This window comes from Accipiter gentilis, chromosome 11 (genome assembly GCF_929443795.1).
Source record: "Accipiter gentilis chromosome 11, bAccGen1.1, whole genome shotgun sequence".
In the NCBI taxonomy this organism is placed as follows: Eukaryota; Metazoa; Chordata; class Aves; order Accipitriformes; family Accipitridae; genus Astur; species Astur gentilis.
The window spans coordinates 12080993-12107322 of NC_064890.1; the positions used below are offsets into that span (position 1 = coordinate 12080993).

General features: G+C 37.9%; 1 protein-coding gene across 4 annotated transcripts in view; it reads left to right on the plus strand.

The window, feature by feature from the left end:
* The window catches only part of SEMA3C (semaphorin 3C), a 123662-nt gene that overhangs the window by 52273 nt on the left and 45059 nt on the right, over positions 1–26330 (plus strand). For 3 of the 4 annotated variants that reach the window (XM_049813646.1, XM_049813647.1, XM_049813648.1), the window contains exons 3-5: positions 15867–16027; positions 18435–18497; positions 23343–23462. In XM_049813646.1, the coding sequence (XP_049669603.1) occupies positions 15867–16027; positions 18435–18497; positions 23343–23462 (344 nt within the window). Of the gene's footprint in view, positions 1–15866; positions 16028–18434; positions 18498–23342; positions 23463–26330 lie in introns of those variants that run through there. The other variant, XM_049813649.1, reaches the window with a different exon arrangement.

Genomic DNA, 26330 nt, shown 5'->3' on the forward strand with positions numbered 1-26330 from the left:
TACACACCCACAATAATTAAGTGCTTTCTACCTTGACATATAGCAATAGCAATGAGATTCTGGGAATATTTTAATATTTTGTCTATTCCAGAATGGTAATGCACATTTTTTATGTCCTCATATCTTAATCATCAGCAGTTATTTTATGCCTTTTCTATTTTATTTTTTTTTCAGTGCAGAGGCAAGCTTCTTTAAATACTTGCTCATTTCTGATTAGAATGTTTTTCCCAAGGCTATTGACATAGTTTCCTTTGTTCAATTAAATGTAGTCAAGTACTAATGTCTCCAGAGTAACAATATCATTACAGCAGAAAAAACAGTTCAAACAAATTACACTCTATTTCAGTTGTTAGTCACACATCCACACATTACCACTATTAATTAATGTAATTGATAGGTCTTATTTTAATTAAAATAATACAATATTTATAAATAACCTTGTCAGATATTTAAAATATCATATCTGAACAACTGAATGGATTTTTGGTGTCAGCTACTTGAAGCAGAAGTTTTGCAGGATATGAATACTTTGGGAGCCAAGGCACAGCACAAAAATTGTCTTTTAGCAACTGCATTTTATAATTTTTAAAAAAGAAATGTTAACCAATGTTTGGAAGCATACTATAGTTCACACTTGGACCTAGACTGTTTGTCATCTGAATTGATGCACACAAGTTCATACCAACTAAAAGCATAGTCCTTTGCCTTTTTAGAGAGCTGGCAAAAGGAAAGCAGAACTGAAGGAGAAAAACTGTATTAATTATATGATCTGCACAGTGCTCTTTGTGAACGGCATCTAAATATCGGTAACATGCAGCCTGACTGAACTTGCAAACATTTATTCACATGATTATTTTCTTGCATCTATGAAAAATCACATTCTGATTGCTTCTGTAAATAGTATTTTCAGGACCTTTGGTTTGCATTGGCTTCGTGTGTGAAGGGCAGGGGGATATTAGGTGGTATTTAATTTTATCAGGAAATAAATGTAAATGTATTCAAATTGCAGATATTTTATTGTCTTCCCTTCCTTCCTCTCCTCATGTGTCACTTGCTTTCTAAGATGATAAATCCAACTCCTGTCTGTGTGATTTTTGTTCTGCTTGGAGGTTTGCAATTACATTAGAGTTCAGTATATTTATAAAGAATTAGATCTTTTTTATTTCAATGTCCCAAAGTCAACCATTGAAACAAACAAACCCCTTACTTAACTGTTTTCAGATTATTTCTTTTACTGTCACTGTTACACTTCTCCCTTGAGGTATCAGGTGAGCCAAAGTTGTATTTTTATCCTATTGAGGAAATTCACCTACTTCTGGTGCTGTCATCTAAATGTTAAATATCTAGTCTGAGTTAATAATCCAGGCTTCTTTTCTAATCAATAGAGAAAACCAAACCAAAACAAACCAGGAACCTGCAGAAGAAGGTTGAAATCAATGAAAAAAGTGAAAATTATATCAGTTGGGACAGTTAGGTTCTTGTGTCACTGTTCTTCATTTCAGGAAACACCTGAAAATGATGACTTCATTTCTCCCTCCTTCGGCAGAATGTTTCTCCCCAGAATAGTCATTGATTGTTAAGGTTTCTATTTTCTCATATCCAGGCCTAAAATATACTGCCCTCATTGTCTTGTCATGTTTTAAACCTGAAGAAGGTGATGTATTTTCTGGCAGTGGGGGTTTTGTGACCATTTCATTTGGTATGAGGAACACTGATGGATGAACTTCTTTGTGTGTACTTTGTCTTACAAGTTGTAAATCATTAATCGTTCTATTTCTGGACTACCCTGCATTGATTTGATGCTGTAAAAGGACAGGTCATCTGACAGGCAGTGAGAAGTCTGGGACAGCCTGCTTTGCCTCCTGCGGTTAGGCTCAGGAATTAGACTTCTGAGTGTAGCAATATCATATCTGCATGATTATTTGAGTACAGTGCATGTAAAACAGAATGAAGTGCAAAAGGGAAAACATATTTTGCCAGACTCCAGAATGTTTCCTTAGTTATGAAATTAACAGCTATTGTTGAATTCTTTTGGTAGTCATATTTTGGAATATAAAGTGGAATTGTAGTACTGAGTTTACCTGTAGAAGAGATGGCAGTAGTTGCAACGTGCCCAAAGCTAGAGTAAAGGAAGTGCGGCATAGCCAGGAGGTGAACCAGGAACATATTCAATACACCAGTTATGCACCTAAACTGGCATCTAGGTGGGAGTTAAGAGCCTAAATTCAGATTATTAATTCAGGAAAATCCAGACTAGCTCATAATCAGAAATTTCCATAGACAAAAGCTGTACTACTGGGCATGCCCAGTATAGTTTTCTCTTTGCATTGGTTTGGTGAGGGAGCTGGCTGCCTAAGGTTTATTGGCATGGGTAACGAATAATTTCTCTGCCTAAATTCTTTGGTGAACCTGATATGCATGGTCAGGCCTTACCAACCTGCACCAAATGATCTGCGGTAGCTGTGAAAAAAGTCATAAGTCTAATGTCTGAAACATTACTGCAAGTAGCTGGATACTTGTGCTCTTCTCAGTTCTGCCTTAGGGTTGCTGTACCAGAAGGTGAGTCTGACAGGTATTGCAAAACTGAGAGTCACATTTCTAAGAATGTTTGTCTGCACTCTAGCTTAGTATTAACACCAGGAGTAGAGCCCAAGCGTCTGAACTTCTAGGTCATTTCTCACCCTGAGCTCATATTTCAACAATTTTTAAAATTTTACTTGCAGCCAACTGGTGAATATGATAAATTTGGTGTCTATACCTGACTGTCAGTTGGAGAGCTAAGAACTGATTCCTAATTTTAACCATATTTTATTCCAGTGCATCTCTGTTGATTTTATTGGTGTTGAGAGTTGGAACATTTGGAGCAATGCAGCAGAAAATCAGATCAACAGACTGCTGGTCAGTGACAGTAAACCTAGGGTTGTGTAGTGTTGTGATTCTCAGGCTAATGATATTCCCATTAGAAAGAGTAGATTTGATAACTTTTGTAGCACAAACAAGAAAGGTATCTCTAGATTGTGGTGTCTTTAGTGGATAATGCTTAGGCTTTACAATAGATTGCCACCAAAAATACCGAAAAATAAGCTTAAATTAATTATTCCACACTCAGTATGTATCTGATGCAAGAGACACCTGCTTCTAGGAACTTTCAGTGCCAGTAAACCACCCAATAACCTGACATTGAATAGTGAGCAGAGCCAAGGAAGAGGAGCAGCTATGAGAGATCAGTTTAACAAAGTTAAAAGTTACTGGAGTTGCTTTTAGTTTTCCGTAACAGTTGAAGTATACCGTGATATTCTATGAAGGTGAAGGTATTTAAGGGAACTAGTCAAAATATGTCTTATAAAATAGTGAAAGCTCTATTAAATAACCACCAGCTAAAAGACTTGAACCTGTTAAAAACATTTTGCATTCAAGTTAAGAGTTCAAAAGGTCACTGTTTGGCATTTCTCCTCATGGGCAAATCTAGGGAAGTTAACATGCCTTTAGTAAACAAATTCTGATTAAAAGCTATTCAGAACTGTCTCTACTCTGTCACAATCACGTGGTAGAGATTTCCTTTCTACTACAATAGAATTCATGACATGTCTATTTAATGGAGCTGAAATGGATTGTGCATTAAGTGGCATTACTTATCCGATACAGAAACACTAAAGCGTGTGTACCTGTAAAATGGAGTGATTTAAATGTATTGTGCAATAAGCCTAAATGGTTAGCAGCAACATGAGTTAGAATAATACCTTGAACATAGAAACGCCTTTCATTTGGGTTTTTTTGGCAAACATACATTAGCTAAACTTGATAGTAATTCTGAAAGACAGGTAAATGTTGTTATAAACATAGCAGATGGTTAAACTGACATAAATGGAGGGTGAGAGATTTGTTAAAGGTCAGAGAGCAAGTGCCCAGGAGTTCTGACTTATAGTTCCCTGTTCTGATCACGAAACAGATCTCCTTTGTTCCGGATATTTGTACATTATGCTTTAAATGAATAGCCACTTTATTTCACTTGTGCTTCCAAAATTTGAGTACAGGGCAAAGGACACAAGCTGTGAGTTTTGCCTTTAAAGTTAGTGCAATTTTTCTGTTGTTTCAGGGTCAAGGACACAGAGGCTTATAGTGAGGGCACTTGCATCATCCGCTGCTACAATTAGTAGTTTGCTACAGAGATCAGTGGTTGACTGTGGTTGACTTCTATCCCATACTGTCCACTGCCACTTCCTGTCCTATACCTGCAGTGTGCCAATTTTAAGCTGTCAGGAATCTAAATACCCTTCAGTTTTGGATTGCTCTACAAGTCCTTCCTTTCTTTAACCTGCTCTTTCTATGCCGAACCTGTAAGAGGTCCACGTAGGACTTCAGCAGAGTACGTTACTCTTCTTGGCTCTCCTGTCTTTTACCTGGAAGCAGTGATTTATCTTCCTTTTTCTCTTTGTTGACATTCAGCACATCCAAATGAACCAACAGCTCACTCCTGTTAGAGCCTACCATTATCTAAAAGTGGTAGTGTTGTAATCATGAGATGCTTCATAACTGAAAGTTGAATATAAACAAGTAGGTTATATCTAATATTTTTTTTATATCTGTGGAAGTGCAAGAGGGGGAATTCTTATACTTTTTTCCTTCTTTTGGCCAAATACTAAATGGTCATCCTGCCGAATAAATACAGCAAGTCTAGTTTAAACATGGAGTGAGTGACTGCAGAAGGTTTATTTATTTAAATGGCTTCCCGTTCAGATGAAATCTAAACAGAAAAGCATAAAAGTTATCTCTTAAATCCAAACCAGAGTTTTGGCTGAGCTTATTAAGTCTGAAGAGTCTGGACTTAAAACAAACAAACAAAATCTCTCTTTTTGCATGTGAAACACACTTGAAATAGCTTCCTCCAGCTATTTCATTTTAATTCCAGAGGCTATTTTGTACATTACCAAGTGCAACCCAAAAACAACCCAGTCAAATAAATACCAAACTGTTACCTCCACTTTACATATGTAACTCAGAGTTTATATGACATGTCTTAGGTCAAATACCAGTAGAATAGGATTTAGAGTTGAGTGGACTCTAATCCACCAGGCTATGCTCAGCCCACTAAACATGACTTTTATTGTGCACCCAAATACCAGCTGGTGATCACTTGAAGATTGATGGTAGCATGCAGCTCTGGAATGTGCTCCTAAATTCACTCTTTGTGTCAAGTCTTCATGGTGCGAAAATGAGTGAAATACAGTTACGTTCTGTGTGTTTAAACAGCAAGCATGCTACCCACTGTACACGTCTTCTTGCAGGGCTTGAGCACAGCGCTCCTACTCCCACTGAGCCAGCAGTAGAGACAGCCGCATCTCATAAATGATACCTAAGAGTCACAAATCCACTTCCAGCTTCCAAATCCATACAGAAATAAAGTAAGCTTAAATAAAATAATTTTCACTGCATACATGCTTGGAAGTATTTTGGTTTTGAAGTTGACATTAAAAAAATCCCTAAGTCTTAATTAATTTAATATTGAAAGTACTGATAAAAATCTTAGGTGTTCAGCAACACAAACAGTGAACACTGATGATGAAATTAATAATTTCCAGTTGTGTCCAACCTCTGAAGTCCTCTGGGGAATGTGGCCAAACCCTGTGTCCAGTGAAGCAGGTTGTGGCATTACAGTCATTTGAAAAGAAAAACAAACCAACAACTTAATGTGCAATCTGATGAAACCATGTAGCTATTCCTCTGATGGGAGTGAATGCATTTAATATACCAGAAAAATGTATTTCAAGGGAAAAAAACAACAGGAAAACAGTTAGGGATAGGCTTGACCTTTGCTCTTCTCACAAACCAAACTTTCCTTGGCTTCAGGAGGCATCCCAAACACCCACGTCCAGAAAGCAGCTTGCTTCCTTTCAGTGCAAAAGGCTGGGTGGCCTTTTGGATGCAAAATCAAATTTTATCAAAGAGCCCAAATTAGGCTACAAGGGGTAATTTAACCATACAGAATAACAAAGAAATATAGGAAAAGGAATGAAGAATATTGTGGAGAAATATTCTACTATTCTAGAAGTAGAACTATCAAGAGGAGATTTGCATAAATACAATTGTGAAAGAACTGTGGAATTGAGTGTGGCTGCCTCTAAAGTTTGTTATCTCCAATATAGTGATCCTTCTGGCATCATGTTGGACTAGGGGTTCATTGAAGGTTCACTGAAGGGGGGATGCCATTCGTTGACCTCCAGCTGCTTTGTTTTCGCATATAGTGGAGCGAGAATAAGTGTTTCTTTTATTCTTCCCACGTGTAAAGCAGAGCTTGCTAACTTTCTGGACTTGGTATATATAGAGGGTTATCTGATATATAGCCAAGAGTGTATAGACACCAGGTATTTGCATACCATTGACTGATACTGATACTGATACTGAGAAGAAACAAGAAAACACACTAAAAAAGAGAGCAGTAGTTTACCTAGTTATATGATACCTACCATCCCCCATACCTGTTTCCTTATTTTTGTTACAGACAACTTGGCTTCTTTTATGAGCATCCCTCTGTATTCAGAATTGTCTGTGTCTAAAAATACCACCACTTAATTCACCAGTCCATTGAAATGAATTTATTAATGAAATTCTTTTGAATGTGAAATACCACCCTCCAAGCCTTCTTCAGCTGAGTAAATTTTACATTATTTTACTGAACAATGAATAAAAGCTAAGCACTTGGGATTTAGCTTGATCTCTTTATGCCTGATAGCTAATCCTAATTTGATTAAAATGATAATAATAATAATAATGAAACTGTAACCAAGCCTGCATACACTGTTGCCCTTTTTTATACAGAGTAGGGGTGAGAAGTGACTGCCGAAGAAAGGACCAATATGTTTTAAGGAGATCTGTGGATAAAGTGGCATGGCTAAAATTGCAGCTCAAGTTGGTAACATCAATAAAGGCAGAGATTACTGCAGCAAGGGCAGTAATGCCAATTCTAAATACATGGAGCTTGGCTGAATCTCTGGGGAGGTTGCTCTTTGGAGGAGAGAAACGGATACAATGAAAAGGGTTCCTCTGCCTCACCACAGTGAAGTGGGTTCTTACTTTATTACAGAAACCATAATCAAATATTTCAGTGGTTGAGCTGTGTTTTCTCAATGAGTTTTATTAGCTCTGGCAACAAGAGTAATTCTGCAGTTTAGTGACACTATGCTCAGAGAGAAAAAGAAAGACTGTACATATGAGTTGATGTGAAAAGCCTTTTTGGTCAGAAAAGTTAAGACTACTACCTTACTTTCATTACTGAAGGTGTTGATTATTTTGCAACATTTGATGGATCTTCACTACAATTCAGAGGCAGGGTTGTAGGTATGTCGATGAAAATGTATTAACAGCTTAAACTGCACATTTGGGGAGTAGCTGCCTCTGTCAATTTTGGAAAAGGCAAATTATGTCTTCGCTGTCTACAGGCTACCTCAGTAAACCTGCAAAGTACACTCTTAGGATGAAACAGAAAGGTAAACTTGCAAAGAATGACAATTCTAGCAGTAAAACAACCTGCCTTTCACTCAACCTTACTTACACTCTCCCTGCTCCTCTCTCCCTCCCCAGTATTCAAGAACATCCCCGCTGACATCATCTGCCACATCAGTTTGTGGGGAATAAATAGTCAGATACTCAAACCTAAGCCTAAAAAGGTTTGCTTTTATCACAAAAATAACAGCCTGAATGAGATGCAAAACTAATGACAAGTCCACTCAAACCTCGTTCTCCTCCCAGAGGTCAACCCACTAGCCACAAACGGGATGAAGATGAATGAATTGGGAGAACAGCTCACAAGTCTCATGTTGTTGCCCAGTTCTGACTTGGCGAATAGCACTAGCTTCAGTTTTAATTCATTTCTCAGACAGGCAATTACAATAATTCACTTTCTTCCAGTTCTCATATCTTTCTTTAAATTTGGATCAAAGAGTTTTGGTGTCTGCATACAGTCAGGGCTTCATCTGGCCAGTTCCTCTGATAGCTGCTTGGAACATTTCTCTGTGTGACTGAGCATCGCAGGAGGAAGCACAGCCGTTCCTCCAGTGACGTGATTGCTGGTCCTCTAGAAAAAAAGAGTAAGAGAGAAAACGCAAGAGATTACAATGAAAAGAGAGACTACCTCCAGAAGTAAAATAATGTGGAATTTGTCTGACTTCTCCACGGGTGTGGCTTTTTTTCTTACCCCGTCTCAAAAATAATGTCATACTTGGCAACTGAAAGCTTCTCGCTCCTGCATCTGGAAAACAAAAACTTCTCAAGTGCCAACGGCAAAGCCACTGTGTGCACCCAGGCTAGGGGGTGAGGCAGGTCGAGCTTGTGCAGCCTTAGGCAATGTGGCGAGGACCCTCTCCCTGTCTTTTGGAAGGAAACAAAAGGGTAAACTCTGTATAACTGCAGACTTTGAAGTACGCAGCTTACAGCTCTTGGAGAGCAGTTTGCACACTGCAGAGCTGTTATACACAAGCTCTTTATACACGAGACGTGAAGAAGACTGGCTGCCATCTGACGTGGCTAACTCAGCGGCAGTAATCGTAAACCCACTTGGCCTGCCTTTATGGCTCTCCACGCTTGCCAAAGTTCTCTCATTGTTTTGGGACCAAAAATGAGAATAGAGCATGGACACGTTAATAATGGACATAAATGAGCAAGGTAATATTTGAAAAATCAGATATCTTCTTCTGGAAGGTTCTGTAGAGAGGCAGTATTTGCGACATCTTCTGAAATAAAACCCACAAATTGCAATTATATAAAGGGATATAGCTGATGACCAGTAAAATTATAACTGCACGCTACTTACTGAAAAACAAGAAGCCCACTTTTCAATGTTTTTACTGAAATACCTATACAGACTTCAGAGGAGTTATTCCAGGTTCACAGCAAGGTAAATGGAGAAATAATCTGAAAATTATGCCTAGAAGTGTCTACAGCCTAGCGAGACTGGCTGGCTGGAGGGTGTGGGTGGTCTTGCATAATTCTCAGTGAAAGAATCTCAATACTGGAATATTTGGCAAGACTTGGAGTAGCTATGCAACTGCAGTTTGGAAAAAGTTGACGTATTTTTCCTCTTTGTTTCGGATGGGGCTTCTATTGTGGAATGTGGTATGATTTCATCATGACACTATCTATGTAAGTAAAAAAAAAAAAATCAGCATTTTAATAGTATCAGTTATTCAGAATGTAAAGCATCAGTGAAAATGCAGTTAACACTGTGGGGTACATTGATGAATGTGCCACAGAGCCGTGTTAATACATTTTGCCACACACAAGTAAGTGGCTTTCTCTTGTCGTGTGTTTGCCTTTGCTTAGAAAGCACATTCCTTCTGCACAAAACGGGCAGCTGCCCACACCTCAGTGGATCTGCCCCCTCTTCTTCACTCTTCAAAGTAGTAAATCAAAGATGAAAATTTCCCTGATAGTTTTTGATAATTTTAATAAAACAGCACTCTGTCATGAGTGATTCCCCTTTCAGTGTGACTTTTAAAAAGCCCCAAGAACAAAAGCCAGTTAATACTCCATTATGATCTTTTGAAAGACTATGAGTTACCAGGATTTTAGGACTTCTGTGTGTGTTGTGAATTGAAAAAAAAAAACGCTCATCTACTGACATATGTGAACGCTCTGCTTAAGGTCAACTATTAACTGGTATGTCTTTTCCTATCAACACATGGTCCCCTTCACAAAGAGCTATTGAGTGTTTTACTGCTCCTAATGTGTATGTTGATCTACTCAAGGTGAATGATTGTTCTTCAGACATGTTATAGCTACCTCTGGGCCTGACTCTCCAAAGACTTCACCTTGGTGCTATCATTTCTATTTATAAAAGACTGCACTATCTCAGCCCAGTAATGTTTAAAGTCCATTTTCAACTCATTTAGAAAATATACCAACAAGTATTCAAGGTGTATATTTAAATCAGCTCATATTTAGGTATCATTGACATTTCCTTGTTATTTACTCTCATTCCAAATACAGCAATTAAATTTCCTTCTAGCAAATTATACATTTTAGCTCTGGGCAAAGAGGGCTCCTGTTTCAGCCTGTACTGTCTGAACTCCCTTCCTCCCTATCCTCCAAGTCATCTTGTTAATTAGTTAGCCTGTGATTTTATGAGCACTTGTAAATCTATTTTCTCCCCTCTCACTCGCTCTTTAAAAAAAAAAAAAAAAAAAAAAAAGGTAATTAAAACCCTTTCAGACAGATTCAGAAGCTAGCAAGTGTACACATCTGTGGTTTCCAGTCCTTATAAACCTATTACCTCCTTATACAGAAAGCCAAATTTCATTCTAACAGCATTAAAACAAAGTGCAAAGACTTCTCATGCGTGAAGAAGAGATAAAGAGATAAAGAAAAGGTCAAAGGTCCACCTGAGCTTTTTGGGCTTTGTGGTTAAAGCACACAAGGGACTGACTAGTAGCACATCTGGCTGCTTATGGCTCTTTGGCCAAATGACTGCGTACACATTTATAATCAGCTTCACTTGAGAGCTGGCTGAGGCTTGGCCTTTAGTTTGAACACTGCATGAGCAGTGGCAAAATGCTGTAATAGCTCTCTTATCTCCCCCCCCTTAAGCAGAAGGAATCAATACAGGTTTCTTCAAAGAAAAGGAATATCCACAGTGCAAAGGTGACTCGTTCTGAAGTTTTGAAAAGAAATAGTCAGACTTTCCTTGTTCTCGTTCCGTACATAAAATTAAACAAATAGTCACACTGTGTTCTCACATAGTTGAAAAGCAATATTATAAATAGCATCCCTTTTCCACAGGTTCTGTGTAAACTATAAAAAGAATACATTTATTTCTTGCGAGTCTTTACACTAAAAAAATCAGAAATAAGGCCAGGAAAACAATAGATGAAGATATTAGATTCTTATTAAATCCAATATCTTTTAACTAGATATTTTCCAGTTCTTTCTGCTAAGAAGGTACAAAACAGAGAATGTAGTCCATACAAAGTAGAAAGGAAAATATTTAAACTAAAATAAAACGAGCGCTTTTCTTGTGTCTGAAGCATTTTTTCAAATTATTTTTCGTAACTGCAGATACCTCTGATTCCACTCACATGTTTTAAATATATTGCCTTTCCTTTCAATGCTAGCAACGTTATGTGCAGCCTCTCTCCAAATTTATGTGTGCAAATTACTTTTTTACCTGTTCAAAAGTGACCGGTGAGTAAAAGGGTGCCATTTTCATTTGATACTATAAGCAAAAACATCATTCTACTTTAATTTTTTTTTTTTTTTTTTTTTTGGGGGGGGGGGGGGGAGGGGGGCGGTGGGGAAGGTTTCATTCCTGTTGCTAGAAAGTGAGATTTTACATTGCAATTTCACATTTGGCATGGGCTGGCATATTTGTTGTCACAAACTGAAGGTTTACTGCGGCTTAAGAAACTCTTACAGTCTCCTTAACTAGAAGCTAGTGTTGTCAAGCCTACTGCCAGATGTACACAAGGCCTGTCATTTGTGGACCCCGGACCCCATGAGGGAATAAAAGAAAACAGCATTGTACTGCTGAGTTCCAAATCACTAAGGCTTCATAAAATCCCTGTCGATTTGGGCAGCAGAGGTTCCCTGGGAAGATGTAGCCCATCTTTCTGGAAAGCTGTGTTTGTACCCTTCACTGTGGTTCTGCCTGTGAAACTGGATGCCTGTGCTTTACTCCCTGCCTTTTTTTGAGGCACATACACCAAACCTCTCTCTCTGCTCTGAACTTCCCCATAAACAACCTTCTGAGACTGAATCCCTATGCCAGCAGGAAAGAGGAGGTAAACATTATTTCTTGTACTTTGCCCCGGGGGATCCTAAATTAAAAGCTTGACAGAGCATCCCAGATTTGCTCAGAGAAGCCCTGCCAGGCTGGAAACGCAGAGATGGTACAGTGCAGAGACGACTGCGTGTACTCTTTCACGTATCGTCGTTTATCCACAGCTTATCTGTGGATAAACTCAATGCTTTGAACTTGGGCTGGGGATGCCTGCATACCACAGCTGTAGCTTACCAAACTTGGCAATATAATTTCTTGATTATAGTGAACTTTTCAGTAACAAGTGGTTATGTGGTTCTGTGAATAGGAAATAATCTTATTTTGGGAAGGTCCTGCTAAAAATTATATTAGTTTCAGTAACATACATATCAAACACCTATATTAGTATAAGATGTCCTCTAAGGAAGTCAGTTATACTAGGGTCTTATCTTACATATTAGGCATTATTATATCCCTTACGTTACGAAAAGTCAAGCTGTGTTTTCAGCATTGTGACACCAGTGAATTGGAATTAAGAATTGATGAAAGGTTGATGTTAAGTGATTAAAGAAGACATTTGGAGCACTACCCGATGAGTGGATCTAGCTCATATACCCTTATGCAGGTTGGACAATTTGGGTATAAAAGGCTGTGTTTGTCAGTGGGGGAGATATCTCAACCTTCCCGGATTTCCAGTCTCTGATAGCTGCAATTTGTTTTGTTCTGGCCAACACAATGAGTTTTGAGTGTTACAAAGGCTTTGTGATGTTAATAATGGATATTACACAAATATTTTTTTGTTTCTCCTGCAAGAACACAACTTTTTTTTAAAAATAATACTTGCATTAACTTCAATTGTGGTGGATTAGAAGGATAATTAAAGAGTAGGTGTTAAACTGCCTAATCGTCAGTCAGCTGTATGTTGTATACGGAGAAAAATCCCAGTCATTGGGATCTCCAAAATGTGCAGTTCAATCATACTGATAATAGTTCTGGGGAGACAGTTCACTGAAGTTTTTGTTTTTCATTAAAAGGGACAAAAGCTACATAACCTGTCCTCTAAGATCAGATTTCTAACACTAGGGATCAAGTTGGGATTGGCTTTATCATTGAGGAAAGCCAAAACTAAATTCACTGACTGATGAAAGAAGGGCAAACAAAGATTATTCTTGTATCATTAAGGATGACAGTTATTTGCATATGGAATATATTATAACCTTTTGTGTTATTGTCAAACACACTTGTTAATATTCACAGAGAGCTGTCCGCAACAGCTTTCTCCATACAGGGTTTACTGCCTTGAATGTTTGGTTAAATTCCCAAAGCATGGAATAGAATTTGCTTTGAAGGTCAGTAATTGTTTACATCATTTATTTATAAAAATTTTTGGAGATTAAAAGGAATGTGGAAGACCTTACAGCATCTTTCCAGACATGGTTCTTTCCAAATAACAACACCCAGATAGTAAATCTTTTAAAAATCAAATTTTCTTGGGTGATTGTGTGGTAAATTTTATTAAATGAAAAGAAAATCTAATCAGTTATAAACCTCCTCCCCACTTGCTCGAGTAGCCCTAAGAGGCTAATAAACTGTAAGCTTCAGCACTGAAAAAAATGAAACTATTAAATCTGTATGAAACTGTTTCAGGGCTTTCCTTCCTCTTATGAATGGCGTTGAGTTTCTGAAGTCTAGTGACATGTCATAAGATAGTGTCCTCAGCAGCAGCTTAATGGAGACAGATTACCCTTCAGGTGCCTTAGAAAGAATAATACCATTGCAAAGAGGTTAAAAATCAAGGAAAATAATGGATTTTGATAAATGAAAGTTGTGGAAATCAAATATCTGTTGCTATTTTTGTCTCTTGTTTAAAAACAATCATCATGGTCTTGATCATCTTTTATGTCAATCATGGCTTATTCTTTGTCAATCGTTGTCAGTCACTGAAGCAATAAGAAGGGGCATTATATTGTGCAATCACTGTGCTCACATTTACCCAATGCTGTGCAGGAAACTGCTGCCTCTCCCACTTTATCTGTGCTTTCCTAGTATGTCAAATATACGGTTATGCGAAGGTTCGGTTTCACCTTACAGCTGCCAGATATTACAGTAAAGTTAATAAGGCCACCAGGAAAAGGGATGAGCACTAGCTTCTCAGGCTAGTTATGAAAGGTCAGTCTGAGAATTTCAGAGAGGGCAAAGGGACTGCATTTTAATGGCACTGTGCTGATGAGTCTCCCAGGTGCCTTTGAAAATCCTTGCTAAAAGCTTACAGGGAGGATTTTTTAAAATAAAGTAAAACAATTGATTTTTCAAGCACTGAAGAAAGACTTCTGAAAATGATGTGGACAATTTTCATATATATTTAATGAGTACTGTTTCAGTTTAAGCTTTTAGACACAGGCTGTAAGTCTTGATTGTGTGTTTATCTTTTGTTGAGGGACATATGAAATAGAAATATTATTTGTAATTTTTTTTTAATATTACCATAAATAAATGCATGTAGGCAACCCTTAGCTCCTGAAAGCTGTCATACATCTAAGTGAATCAAAACATCATATCTTTCAGTAACTGAAGATATTTTTCATTGTCCTATGAAACTATTTAGCAATCATGATAAAAATTAAGTGGAGTTATGTATCATATTTATCAATGCAAATCATATTCTGATAAGTGTTCTTTCAATCATTAGATCTCTAGTAGACAGGTATAAGTCCCAAGAGTGCAGCCTTTGCCTGTATGTTGTCTACAGCTTGTCAAAAATTGCTCTCCAAGTGATTTTCAAAGAAAAAAATTATGCTTCCAGTTAAATATGTGTTTTACAGAAAGTGCATACATTAGGCACACTTTTTTTTTAACAGAGCGCATATCCAGAAATATGTCTGTTTTGAGAGTTTTGTTTTCCAAAATATCATTAGCCCACGTTAATCTAGTCATTTTAAAGGCTTAGACGACTAATTTTAGTTAAGGCATCTACTGTTTTCTATAGGCAACTAATGAGCAAAAACTTTGCTTTTAGCAAAAACTAAGCTTTAGCAACAGTGACAAGCCATATCGTCCCAGACAAACAGTTTGCAAAAGGGATGTGGACTCATTTCTTAGATTTTTGCATAAACATTATAGCAGGGCTTCATTTTCATATGTACTATGTATTTGCAACCCTTTTAGAGTCACAGGGAACAAAATCCAATAATAATGGTCATGAGGTAAGAAAGCATAATTATATGTTAAATATTTGAATAAGGACAAATTGATTATTAAAGTTTTATTTTTCTATTTTCATGTCTTGAGAAGTATCCCTTCTGTTATTACTGAAAAGAAAAATAATCTCAGTGGGGGCCAAAACATATTGGCCAAGCAAAGACAGGAAGGCTGAGCTTTCTCAAGGGCAGCAAGTAATACTTATATTGCAGATGCTTGTGCTATTCCTGTAACAGGCCTGATCCTGCACTACTGAGATCAAAGGATGTTTTTCACTTCACTTCATTGAAGAAAGTTTTATGTGGAAAAATAGAGCTAGTTCTACAGTTCTGATAGTTTGGTCCAAATCCCATAAACAAAAAACTGAATAAATGGACACATTCAGGCTTGACTGAATACATTATTTTTTTTCTTTTAAATAAGCCATGCATGCTGATGAAGAACTAAAAAAAATTTGACCTTGAAAACAATAAAATCCTATTCTTAGTGAAGCCCCCTGTTAGGAAAAGAAAGTAAAGTGTTCTTATGTAGTTTTGATTGATCTTGCAGATTTTCTGCTGTCATAAACTTCGAAATATATTGAACACATTGATTAATTTAATATATGACCTTCCTTAAAAGCCAAAGCTGTAAATAATCATATCCATTAAAATAAGAATTAATTAGATGAATGAATAACAACAATGCCTGATTTTTACGGTATGTCTAGCTACTTAACATACAGAAGAATTGCATTCAAACTGGGAAAGGAAAATTTGTTATAATTCAACCATTGCATTAGTACCAGGTGTCTGATGAGGGTTTTTCTTCTCTTATTGACCCCACTTGTGTTCAAAGATGCCTTTATTTAGAAAGAAATGGAGTTGTCAAGCAAGAAAGGCAACTGAACCCCTTTACTAACTTGTTGTCTTTACTATTTCAGAGCTGCAAGAAACTAAGACCTCTGAATATCACAGAATATCCCACAGTCCCCTGGATTACAGGATATTATTAATGGATGAAGATCAGGATCGGATCTACGTGGGCAGCAAAGATCATATTCTGTCTTTGAATATTAATAATATAAGCCAGGACCCTCTCAGTGTAAGTTCATGATTTATTTTGAGAATCCAATGTTGCTTTACTACATGCCTTTCTTTTTAAGACAAAAAATGTGTATTTTATTATTGTGCAGCTGGCAGAAGTCCAGGCCCGCACCTTATTGAATTGTTAGTCCTTGTTTTATGTGCAATGCAAGGTGAACAAGCTATTAGCGTGGCTGCTGCTCAAACACTGTTTAAAAACTGACCTGTTTACTCGTTTTGAAGTGACATTCAGCATGGCTTGGCCTCATAAGGAAAATCCATATGGGTTGATGGGTTCTGCTCCTCTCCAAGATTTAAGATAATTCAGAGATGCACTTTTTAAAAAAAAAGAAGCCTGTAAGGAAGAATAAGATACATATTATTGTTTTCAGGCCATAGGGAAAAATCCCAAGAGGGACAGAGTTGCCTTTAACCTTCGACTACATTTATTTTTGTTTTGTACTCTGAAGCTTAATCGCTGAACTATTTTCCAATCTTTTGTTATGTCTGTGTCAGCCCTTGCCCTTCGGTTGGGTCGGTGAGACACCTCCTGTTCGGGGTTTTTTGGACGCTATGACCTGCATCTCCCTGTTGACACCACCTCTTTTCTGGCTTCTTCTCTCACTTATCGAGATGCCATTATCTAAGGACTCTCTGTGTCCCATCTCCCCAAACTGTTGTAGGCAGCCTGTATATGAAAATAATCAAATTATCAAATGTTTGAACCACTTTCACAGATTCCTCTCTTGTTTCTAGAGCCAGTTCGAATCCAGCTTCTCTGCTTTTAAAATAGGTGGCCTGCAGAAGCACTTGTGTGCCCAGCAGCGTGACCGTTAAGATAATACCTCTCTACAGACTTTGCCATGCCTTTCTTTAGATTAGTACAGCTACGACACTACCTTGAAGTGCACTGTAAAGGCCTTGTTCTACCAAATTCACCCGATCCTTTAATCTATGGGCCTTATTTCTGTACCTCAGGAGTGTCGAGGGGCAGAGATATCCAGCTCGCAGCAGCGAAGTTAAATGCCTTCCTTAAGAGGCAAGGCTTTTAATGTGTCAGCGCCAGGCCCCGCTGGAGGGTGATTAAGCACAGTTAAATTAGGCTTTGCTCTGAATCGCCCTCTGGACATGCCTGTCTACCTGAATTGATTGTTCAGGGAGTCCAGGGAGGCTAACTCTGACTTACACATTTAAATTAAATGCCTCTCGTGTGATGGCGTGAACGCATCCTTCCTCCTCCTAATGGTACAGAAATCTTCCTCTGAAATGGGGCCGCCTTCTCTGGTCTGAAATAGCTTGTGTGACCTTTTTGCTAATGCCCCTTTCACCAGCGATCCGACCACCCTTGTCCAGGAGCTGCTGTGCTCCCGCACGGCACGCTCCAGCCTTCCCTTAGCGGGTCAGTTTTAATTCTGTGCAGAGTTAGGTTGGAGAGGAAGGCCTCTGCTGCGTGAAATATATTCTGCGGTATAAAGCTGGGAGACATTTCAACAGTCTGTTTAGGCCTGGAAAAACAAGAATTAAAAAAATCTACAGAAAGCAAAAAACCGCACGGAATATTCTGGCAGTGAATGTGAACACCCAGTATTAGGCTCAGAATTAGTCTCTGCAATTCCACACGTTCTTCCGTTTGTTTCTTTACTTTTATAACAGATTCACTTTGCTAACCTTATGCCTCTATAGAAACTCTGTATACATATGCATACATACCTACAACTCTGCATATATATGTATGTATATACACACAGAGATCTTTTAATGCTATTATTTATGTTATCTTGAGGCTAAATTTTATCAGGCTCTGTCACCTACTAAATTTCTAATGGATGTCTTTTCTATTTCAAAATCAAAATAAATAATGGAAGAAGCCCAAAATCTTTAGAGTTTGAGTATAGATCAGATAAACGTTCAGACATTGAGGTGTTTGGCAGAAAACTGTCTGAAAGAAATCAGCCTGAAGTCTTAAGATTTTAAGCAGGTTTTATCATAATCTATCTGAACCCTTGCTGTTAAAATAAAAAAAATTGTTACAAGAACCCTTCTTGCAATATTTTAGTCTTCTGGTTTCTAGTGTGAATAATTTCTACGAGTTCAGTAAAAGAAAAAATTAAAGATGGACAGTAATTTAGGCAATAATGATGAAAAAACTCTCTTATTTAGAAGAAAGAAGTCTAAATAAATTAACTTATCTTAAAAATGTGTAATAAGCTTAATTTTTATCAGCTAAAGACCTGGGCCTTTATTTTGTTTACTGCATGCTAAGACAGAAAGTTGTTTTCATTTATCAATGAAAATCCTTTTTTTCCTTATAATCAAGGTGTAAAAGATATCAAAATATTAACTTATTAGTCTAGGTTAGGCAATGAAATGTTTTGTTTAAATTAAGTAATAATTATGGTACTTAAAAGATATTTCTTTCCTTACAGATTTTCTGGCCAGCATCAGCAAACAAGGTTGAAGAGTGTAAAATGGCTGGCAAAGATCCTACAGTAAGTTAGAGTCCACGTGCACACGCACGCACATATACAGAAATTACGTAGTTGGCAATAGAGTAAGAGCACCTTGAGTGCAGCCAAAACAAAATGAAGGAAGTGTTTGTTTTGCTTTTTAAATGCTCTGCAGGCCAAACAATAAAGTGAAATTGTGAAAAAAACGGCTATGTAAACAGAACGCACCTTCAGACTTTGACAGATGGAAAAAGATACGCGTTGTCCACTTCCTCGCCTTTTTACCTCGTTACTAGCCAAACTGGGTAGTAGTACTTTTCCGGCCGTGTCGTGGGGATGATGCCGAACCGCCTGCGGATCTGCTGGTTGGGGCGGGCAGCGCTCGGGCTGCCTGCTCGCCCCAGGAGCAGACTCCACGGGCCGGCGGTACCCGCTCTGCTGCCTGAACACCCCAAACTGCTCCTTCCATTGCTTCCACAAAACAATGCCCCAGTAAGTATCTGGAAACCAGTATGCTTTCCTAAAAAGAGGTAAAGATGAACTCCGGAATCGCAGGAACCGCAGACCAGGGAGGCGTTATGCTGAGTCATTTTGCACCGCAGCTGATTATTCTCCCATCTAAATGCAGACACCGTCCGAAGGACCTAAATCATATGGTAATTTCCCCATACAATCTTTATAGATAATAGATAGAAATGAGGTATTTTGAAAGACCCAGTGAGTGGTACAATACAGCAGATCCTGTCTTTGGCAGAGTTGTATATTAATGTGGTTATCGTCCTAAAGTAATTTGAATTTACAGCCTGTAGATGCCTAGGTTTTATTAACAGGAGACAGCTACATTGTAAAACAAAAAGCAGAAAGTCATATTTCAGTTCTATTCAGTTGCCTTTTGACTTTTTACCAGTTCAGCAGCACCTAAAGGTCTTTATCCTGGCTTTCTTTTTAGGTCTTTAGATATAGCTGTTTTCCAAACAATATTTTAGCATTAGAATTCAGAATCTAATCTGAGCTGGAAAATTGCAATTTCTCACTACAAAATTTATAAGAAAAACCAATGAAATTTTGCTTATATTTTCATTTGAGAAAAAACTATGGAAGTCAGAAGCCTTCACATTAGGTATAATCATCTTTGGAACACACTCCTCAGCATATATCTAGGATCATAAATAATGAAGTGATTGAAGGATGAAAGCAGGTGTATGTAAGTATAGCTTTTAATTTCAGAAACAATAGAATTAATGCAAAAGACCACTGAATTCAGTATAAAAACTGTTATTTATTTCAAAGGTCTCTATATAATGCCTAATATTTCTATTTATTTTAGCTACATATTTTGTATTGTTAACTAAGCCTACAGATAACATGCAATTCAGTTACTGCAATGTTACAATAATTCACCTGAGTCTATTTTGTACAAGAAATATGCGTGAGCTTTATTTTTAAAATCTATTATGAATGTAAGGAAACCAGAAGGTTGGCCTACTGGAGTGTTGCCGTAATGCTGCTTTTTCAAAGCTGTGGAGAGTAGTTCACTATATTGCTGCAGAACAACAGAATGATTCTTTATGAATAACTATATTGGTTGGTATGGCAGTGTATGTACTTTCTTTCCTGATAGCTATGGTAGTGAAAAACAAGTATTTCTCCTATTGAATATCCTATTTTTCTATACATCTTTACATTTTTCTGGTTACCGCAGTGTGCAGTAAATTCTACAGCCAGTGGCCTGTTACGTTGCACTAAATGTGAAAATAAAACATATAGCTTTGTTACTGGTGATTATTGTTGACCCTAGTTACTATGTCAGCTGCATTATTAACTTGTGATAGACTGGTTAAAGAATTTTCTTTTCTTTGAAATACAAATGTTCATTAGTCTTAGTCATGTTTCCACTATATGATGACATTTCTAGGGCAAAAGTAGGAAAAATGTAGGTGATACTCTAAGCAGAATGTAGTATGCAAAAAATGTGTTCCATGGGGAAAAAAAAAAATAAGGCACTACTAAGTACTGGGCTCTCTGGAGAACTTTTAATCTTGGCTATTTAGTGGTGAGACTTTCCTAGGTTTTAATCATATTGAAGTAGCCAAATGTTGCTGCATTAGTGGACAGATGTCTGGATAGAACCTCTGTTTTTACAAAAGTTTAATTGTGGGTACAGCTAATATCTTAGAACATAGTTAATTAAGAACGTCCATGTGCATCAACTTTAATTGACTTTTTTAATCACAGCTGTTCATTGCAGAAGAAAAATAAAGTTCCAAAAATAGTTTACATTCAGTTTCTTCGTATTTGTCCTCAAGAGTTTAAAAGAGAAAAAAAAGGTAGCGAAGAGCTGCTCTCACTAAAATCAATGATGCGTCTTATTGAAAGCTCACTGAAATAATGAGAAAAAGAGAACCCGATGCTAAATCACTGTTTGCAACTTAAAATTTATAGCTCTACTTTAATAGCATTCTTGTGAGTTTCATTCCTGATAATAAAGGGAGAAGCAGTGAATGAATTCAGAAGAATTAAGAATTTCAAATGAAAAAAAAAAGGGGGGGGGGGGGGAGTGCATGCATGATAACTTTGGGCCTGTCAGAGACTAGTGATTATCACAAGGTAAAAGAAGAATAGGTAGACTTGGAGCAGCTGCTAAAGGACTTCATGCAATCAGTGAATTCTTTTCCAAGGATACTTGGAGGGCATTCATCTGCCCTGCCATTAGACAAACATTGGTGTCTGAATTTGTCATCTTTGGCTGCCTTTTTTGTTACTGAAAAGAAATTGTCACCTCTAAATAGTATGTTTACCAGGCTAACTTGAATGCTTACATTAGCATGACATCTATTTCTTTCCATTTACTGTGATGAGATCCTAGGGTATAGATGTCTGACTTTCAGATATCTACAGTAAGGCAGTTCCCCAGACACTGCTACTGAGTGAGTTTTGGTATCAGCCCCAAGAGAAGCACCGGTAGTGTGTGCATAGCTGCAGCTTAGCCACCACCTTTGACAAACATCCATCCTAAAGACAGCTATCTCCTGTCACCTCAGACCAGAGTGATTTGAAAGGACAAAGTACTCCAATATCAAGGAAAGGGAAATAAAATTAAGCATGGGCGCTCTTGAATGGCAGTCCTACAGAATATATTCTGAAATAACAATTTCTTGCTCTGTTGGGTTGTGGAGTCACAGTGCGGTACCCAGCTTGATCATGTAGCAAACTGCAAATGGAGTTCAGTGGTTCAACACTAGAGAGATGGGCAAAGGCTCGGAAATCATAAAACGGTCTTCCTGCCGGACAGCGTTAAAATATAAGAACGTTCGTATTGAGCCAAATTGTGTTACTTGTCTGTAAATCATTAGTGAAGAGATACTGTGTCAGATAGTTACCCCAGAAGGCTGTCCTTAAAGAAAAGAGCCGCTCATCTAACCACGGCTGCGGTCTTGCTATAGACACTCTGGAAAGCACATGACGTGGTACTGAAGGCGAGTATCAAGTCCTATGTACAAGTACTGTTCATGTAGATATTGTTTCATGGTCCTGATCCTTGAAAACTTTCACTCTGAGACCTCTCAGCATGTATTTCTTTATCTAGGAGTCTTCTAGAAAAGTCTTCTGCAAACAGCAAGAAAAGAAAGCAACAATTTAGAGTCTGGCATCTATACGCTAGTGGTATACCTTCACCTGGCCTTCTTCCCTCTCCACACCTGTAATGTGGATTGGCAGTACTGCTGAGAAAAACATGTTTTTGATAGGAAGACATTACTAAAGCCATCTTTGAGCCAAACTAAGATAGCTGGATATGAGAAAAGAAACATTCAGGAAGAGCCCTCAGGGTTAGAGAAACAGTGTATTTTGACTGGGTTAAAGGATTTTTCTGATACAGCTAGAGCTAGCACTTAACTGAGGACATGCAGTGTTCCCTGCAGAGAAACTCCTTTGAATTCAGATGTTGTAGTACGGTACCAGCTCCTGCTGAACCAAAAATGTGAATACCTTTAAATATAAATAAACTGTGCAGTCTGCTTAACAAGGATTAACTCTACTGATTTGCATGAAGAGGACTGATGACGCAGTTTCCAGTACTGTGCTCACAGAACACATGCAATTCTCACTGTCTTTGGTGAAGGTTTGGACAATTGAATACGAAGGCAGTTCTGGGATCTCAGTAAGGAAAAATATTCAGGAAAAAAATCTATTTTCAACCTAAAGTGCATTAGCAGCTGGTCATAGTCAAAAAAGGAAAGAGCAAGAGAAGAAAGGGGTACGCTGGGAGGAGAAAACTGTAAATCTGATGGTGTGAAACTGTGTGGCCCTTAACCTTCTGTTTTAATTTTTGTGCTGATTTGAATATGTTACTGTTGATCTTCAATATGAAGCAACAATTCACTGCAAACTTCCTTTGTGTTGTTCAGAGTTTTACAGTTTTGGAAAGAAATTGTTTATACAAACAATGGGATCTGAGATTTGGGCTTGCTTTGCTTTTTAATTATCTCCAGATATGATGAAAAAATTAGGGGGAAAAAAGAGACTGTTTTGGAGGTGTCCTTAAGGAAACTTCATAAGGTTACTTCTTGTTTTCCTGCAGAGGCCCTGCTTCTTCCCATGCAAGGTACAGAGAAGTCTGTGGATGAAAATTAGATTACTGTGTGGAAATGGGAAAATTATATGCACTCCTCTATAACTCCTCTGTAGTGCCCTGTCAATGCCCAGTTCCCAGACTAGGCAAAATGGCATGAAAACAGAAGTCTACAGCTGCTCAAATCCAGAGACTACCAAACTCCATAGCTGTTTTCATGATACTATTAAAATTATAAACCATGTCTATTCCCTAGAGTTCTCAACATCTAATAACATTTGCCAATGTGAAATTATTTTTTTCTGTATTCTCTGCAGCATGGCTGTGGAAATTTTGTGCGTGTGATACAGTCGTACAATCGCACACACCTGTACGTCTGCGGCAGCGGTGCCTTCAGCCCCGTGTGTGTGTACGTCAACAGAGGACGCAGGTCCGAGGTAAGTCTCTTTTCGTTCTACCCACTTATTTTGTGCTGCATCTTACTAGTGTTATACAAAACTCAAAATTTTGAAAATGCAAAGTCAATGATCCAAATAAGTTCCTTCACCCACGTTAAATAGAAAAAGAACAAAGGTCCGTGGTTTTCTGACCTGTTACCAGCTAGAAGCAAAGCCATGACCAAAAGCCATGCCTCAAATGGGATGGTTGTCCAAAATTCCACAATCATACCAAATGCTGGGCTACATTTGATACTTCTTTTTATCTGATGCTGTCTGCTGAATTCAGTCCTGCCATTTGTTGGAAAAATTGCCAAGAGATACTTGAAAGGAAATAGCCAGTTAGATAAAAAGTAAAAGATGCAGTTCACTTTTTATAACTTCCATGTGTTACTGATTCCTGGGAGAAGCCCTTAAGTGGGCTAACTATTCAGGTATGTGAAGGGTTGCTGGACTTCAGCTTAATCCCCTCTAGATGCAATCCCAGTACAGGTAACTTTCATCTGCTGCTCAAGTTTTGCCCCATTAGAGTCTTCCAGGATGAAGTCAGTAAGTTTTCTCCTCACTGTGAGACCTTCCAGGGTGTAAATCTTACTTTCTCTAGGTAGGTCTCCAGTTTTTCTAGATTCAGTTTCACTGTGTATTTTCAATATACAAAGTACCAGGTGTTTCATAAGTATATTGTCCAGGTTTCCTAATTTGAAAGTGAAATGTTTGTTTATGTGCAAACTTAATAAGTAATAAATTAAGCAACCAGAAGGAGAGAGAAAAGCACTTAACCGAGACCCAGCACCTCAGTAGCTTTTGGGTCAGATTCATGTCTGCAGGCACAGGGGGGTGCAGTATATTTTTCTGTACGATGTGGAAGCAGATGTGTTGGGAAAGAAGATCAGAGCGTGCCACCTGGAGTTTTGCCATGTGAGGGCAGCTTTAAAAGCTGGGCTGGCTCCTAGGGAAGACACTGGGAAATTCATCACTGATTTCACTGGGAGTGGGATGGGAATTCTGGCCAAGACCCAAGACTACTGCAGAGATTGCCAGAGAGGTGATACATCATTGTTTCTCCAGGTAGGTTTGCATGGGATGATCTCAGTGACTTTTGGTAGATCCCTGCTTGGCTGCAGCCTCCTTAATAGAGTATGTAGTCTGAATCACTGCACCTTCAGTCCTAGTTAATTATCTAAAAGTAGAGGTTCATAGGCTTGGATTTAAAAGCACAAGCAAGCAGAACTGAATAAGTAAATCCATCCTTCTGGTTAACAGAGTCTACATTAACTTATTTTGATGTATTTTGAAGCAGAGGTTGGCTTTCCTCAGCATTATCCTATTCCTTGACAAATTATTTAAAACATGGAAAGTGATCTTACTTGTCTCTAATTAATGCAATATTGCTTTATCAGCTTAAGCAATAGTACTGTAGCCCAGATAACTCTGAACCTCATTATTTTAGCTTTTTTATAAATTAAATTGAGGCGGAGGGGTGGAAATGACTTCTCCAGATTATGCAAGATGTTAAATTTCTTAAGTTAAAAATAAAGATATGTCTTGAAAGAGCAGGACTGGCTTCACTTAGCCTGTCTGTATAGCTACATGCCTATGATCAATTGATTAAATAAACTGCTGTTTCAGACGTCTGGAGTCTGTCAGACACTTGACTGTAGGCATCACATGCTCAAAGCCATTACTGTACAGGCCAACAATAGCATAACAGTTTTAAACCAAGCATTTCCTTCTGAACTCATTGCATATATCAGTGCATGACTAATTAATAGAGCAGAATGAAGAACTACGTAGTGCTGATGGAACTAGTGAGAATTCATTTTTTCTCTGCTTTTATCATTTCACCTTTAATTTAGTACAGTTTTCCATGCACAGAAGGCTGGTTTTGCATGTGCAAAATGGATATTTTAGAAAGCACATATGGTTTTCTCTAGAAGCTACAAAATCTGACAGTAAGAGTCATATCCAACAATCATAACAACTGGGCCTGTTTTGCTCTTTTGTCTCCAGGTTTCCACATAATCTCACAAAAAAGGCAGTTTCATTGATGAGGCAAAATGTTGCTCTTTTCCCTGAAACAGAGGTTAAAAAATAATTCTTTCTCTTGCCTGGCACGCTTGATACGTTGGTCCTTGGTGATGACTCTCTTAGTCACCCAAATATATTCTAATGTCAAAGTAAATGAAAACAGAAGGAAATGTAATCACTATGTGAATTAATTATAGACTAAAAAGTAGTTTAATATATATGAAAATCACGTGTAAACCTGGAGCTAGTTTAATAGTGCAGTAATGGGCATTTTGCATTGGTAAATAGTGGTATTATATAGTAAATATGGATTAACATCAAGCTGCATATAAATCTAGAAGTAAAACAACAAAAAAAAACAACCCAAGATCATATTAGAAACTTCATACTTATGTTTTAACATTGTTTAGAGAGCTTATTACTGAAACAATAGATAAAATCTCTGTGATTAAATTAGGCAAAACAGAAGGGGGGGAAGAGATAGGGGATCATGGATATGAAAACTTCCTCCTGTAGCTGAGCATTTCAGGTTGGTGCAGTCTCCAATTTGCTGTTGCCAAATGGCTGCTCAGTGAGCTGTGTGGCATCCCTGTTCCCCTGAGATTTACATTAGTTGTTAAAGGGAATATGAAGAGTCGCTGCCCTTAGTCGAATAACTAATACATTGACATCTACATCACAGAAGCCTTTCTTTGGAATTTTTGCCAGCTACCTTTTTCTGTCGAAATAGAAATGTTTTAAGTTTGGGTGGTTTTTTCCTTGCAATTGTGTCTTTTGGCCTTTTATTAAAGATTAGAAGTTTGGTATGGGAGGCTAGGAACAAGTTGCGTGGTATACAAT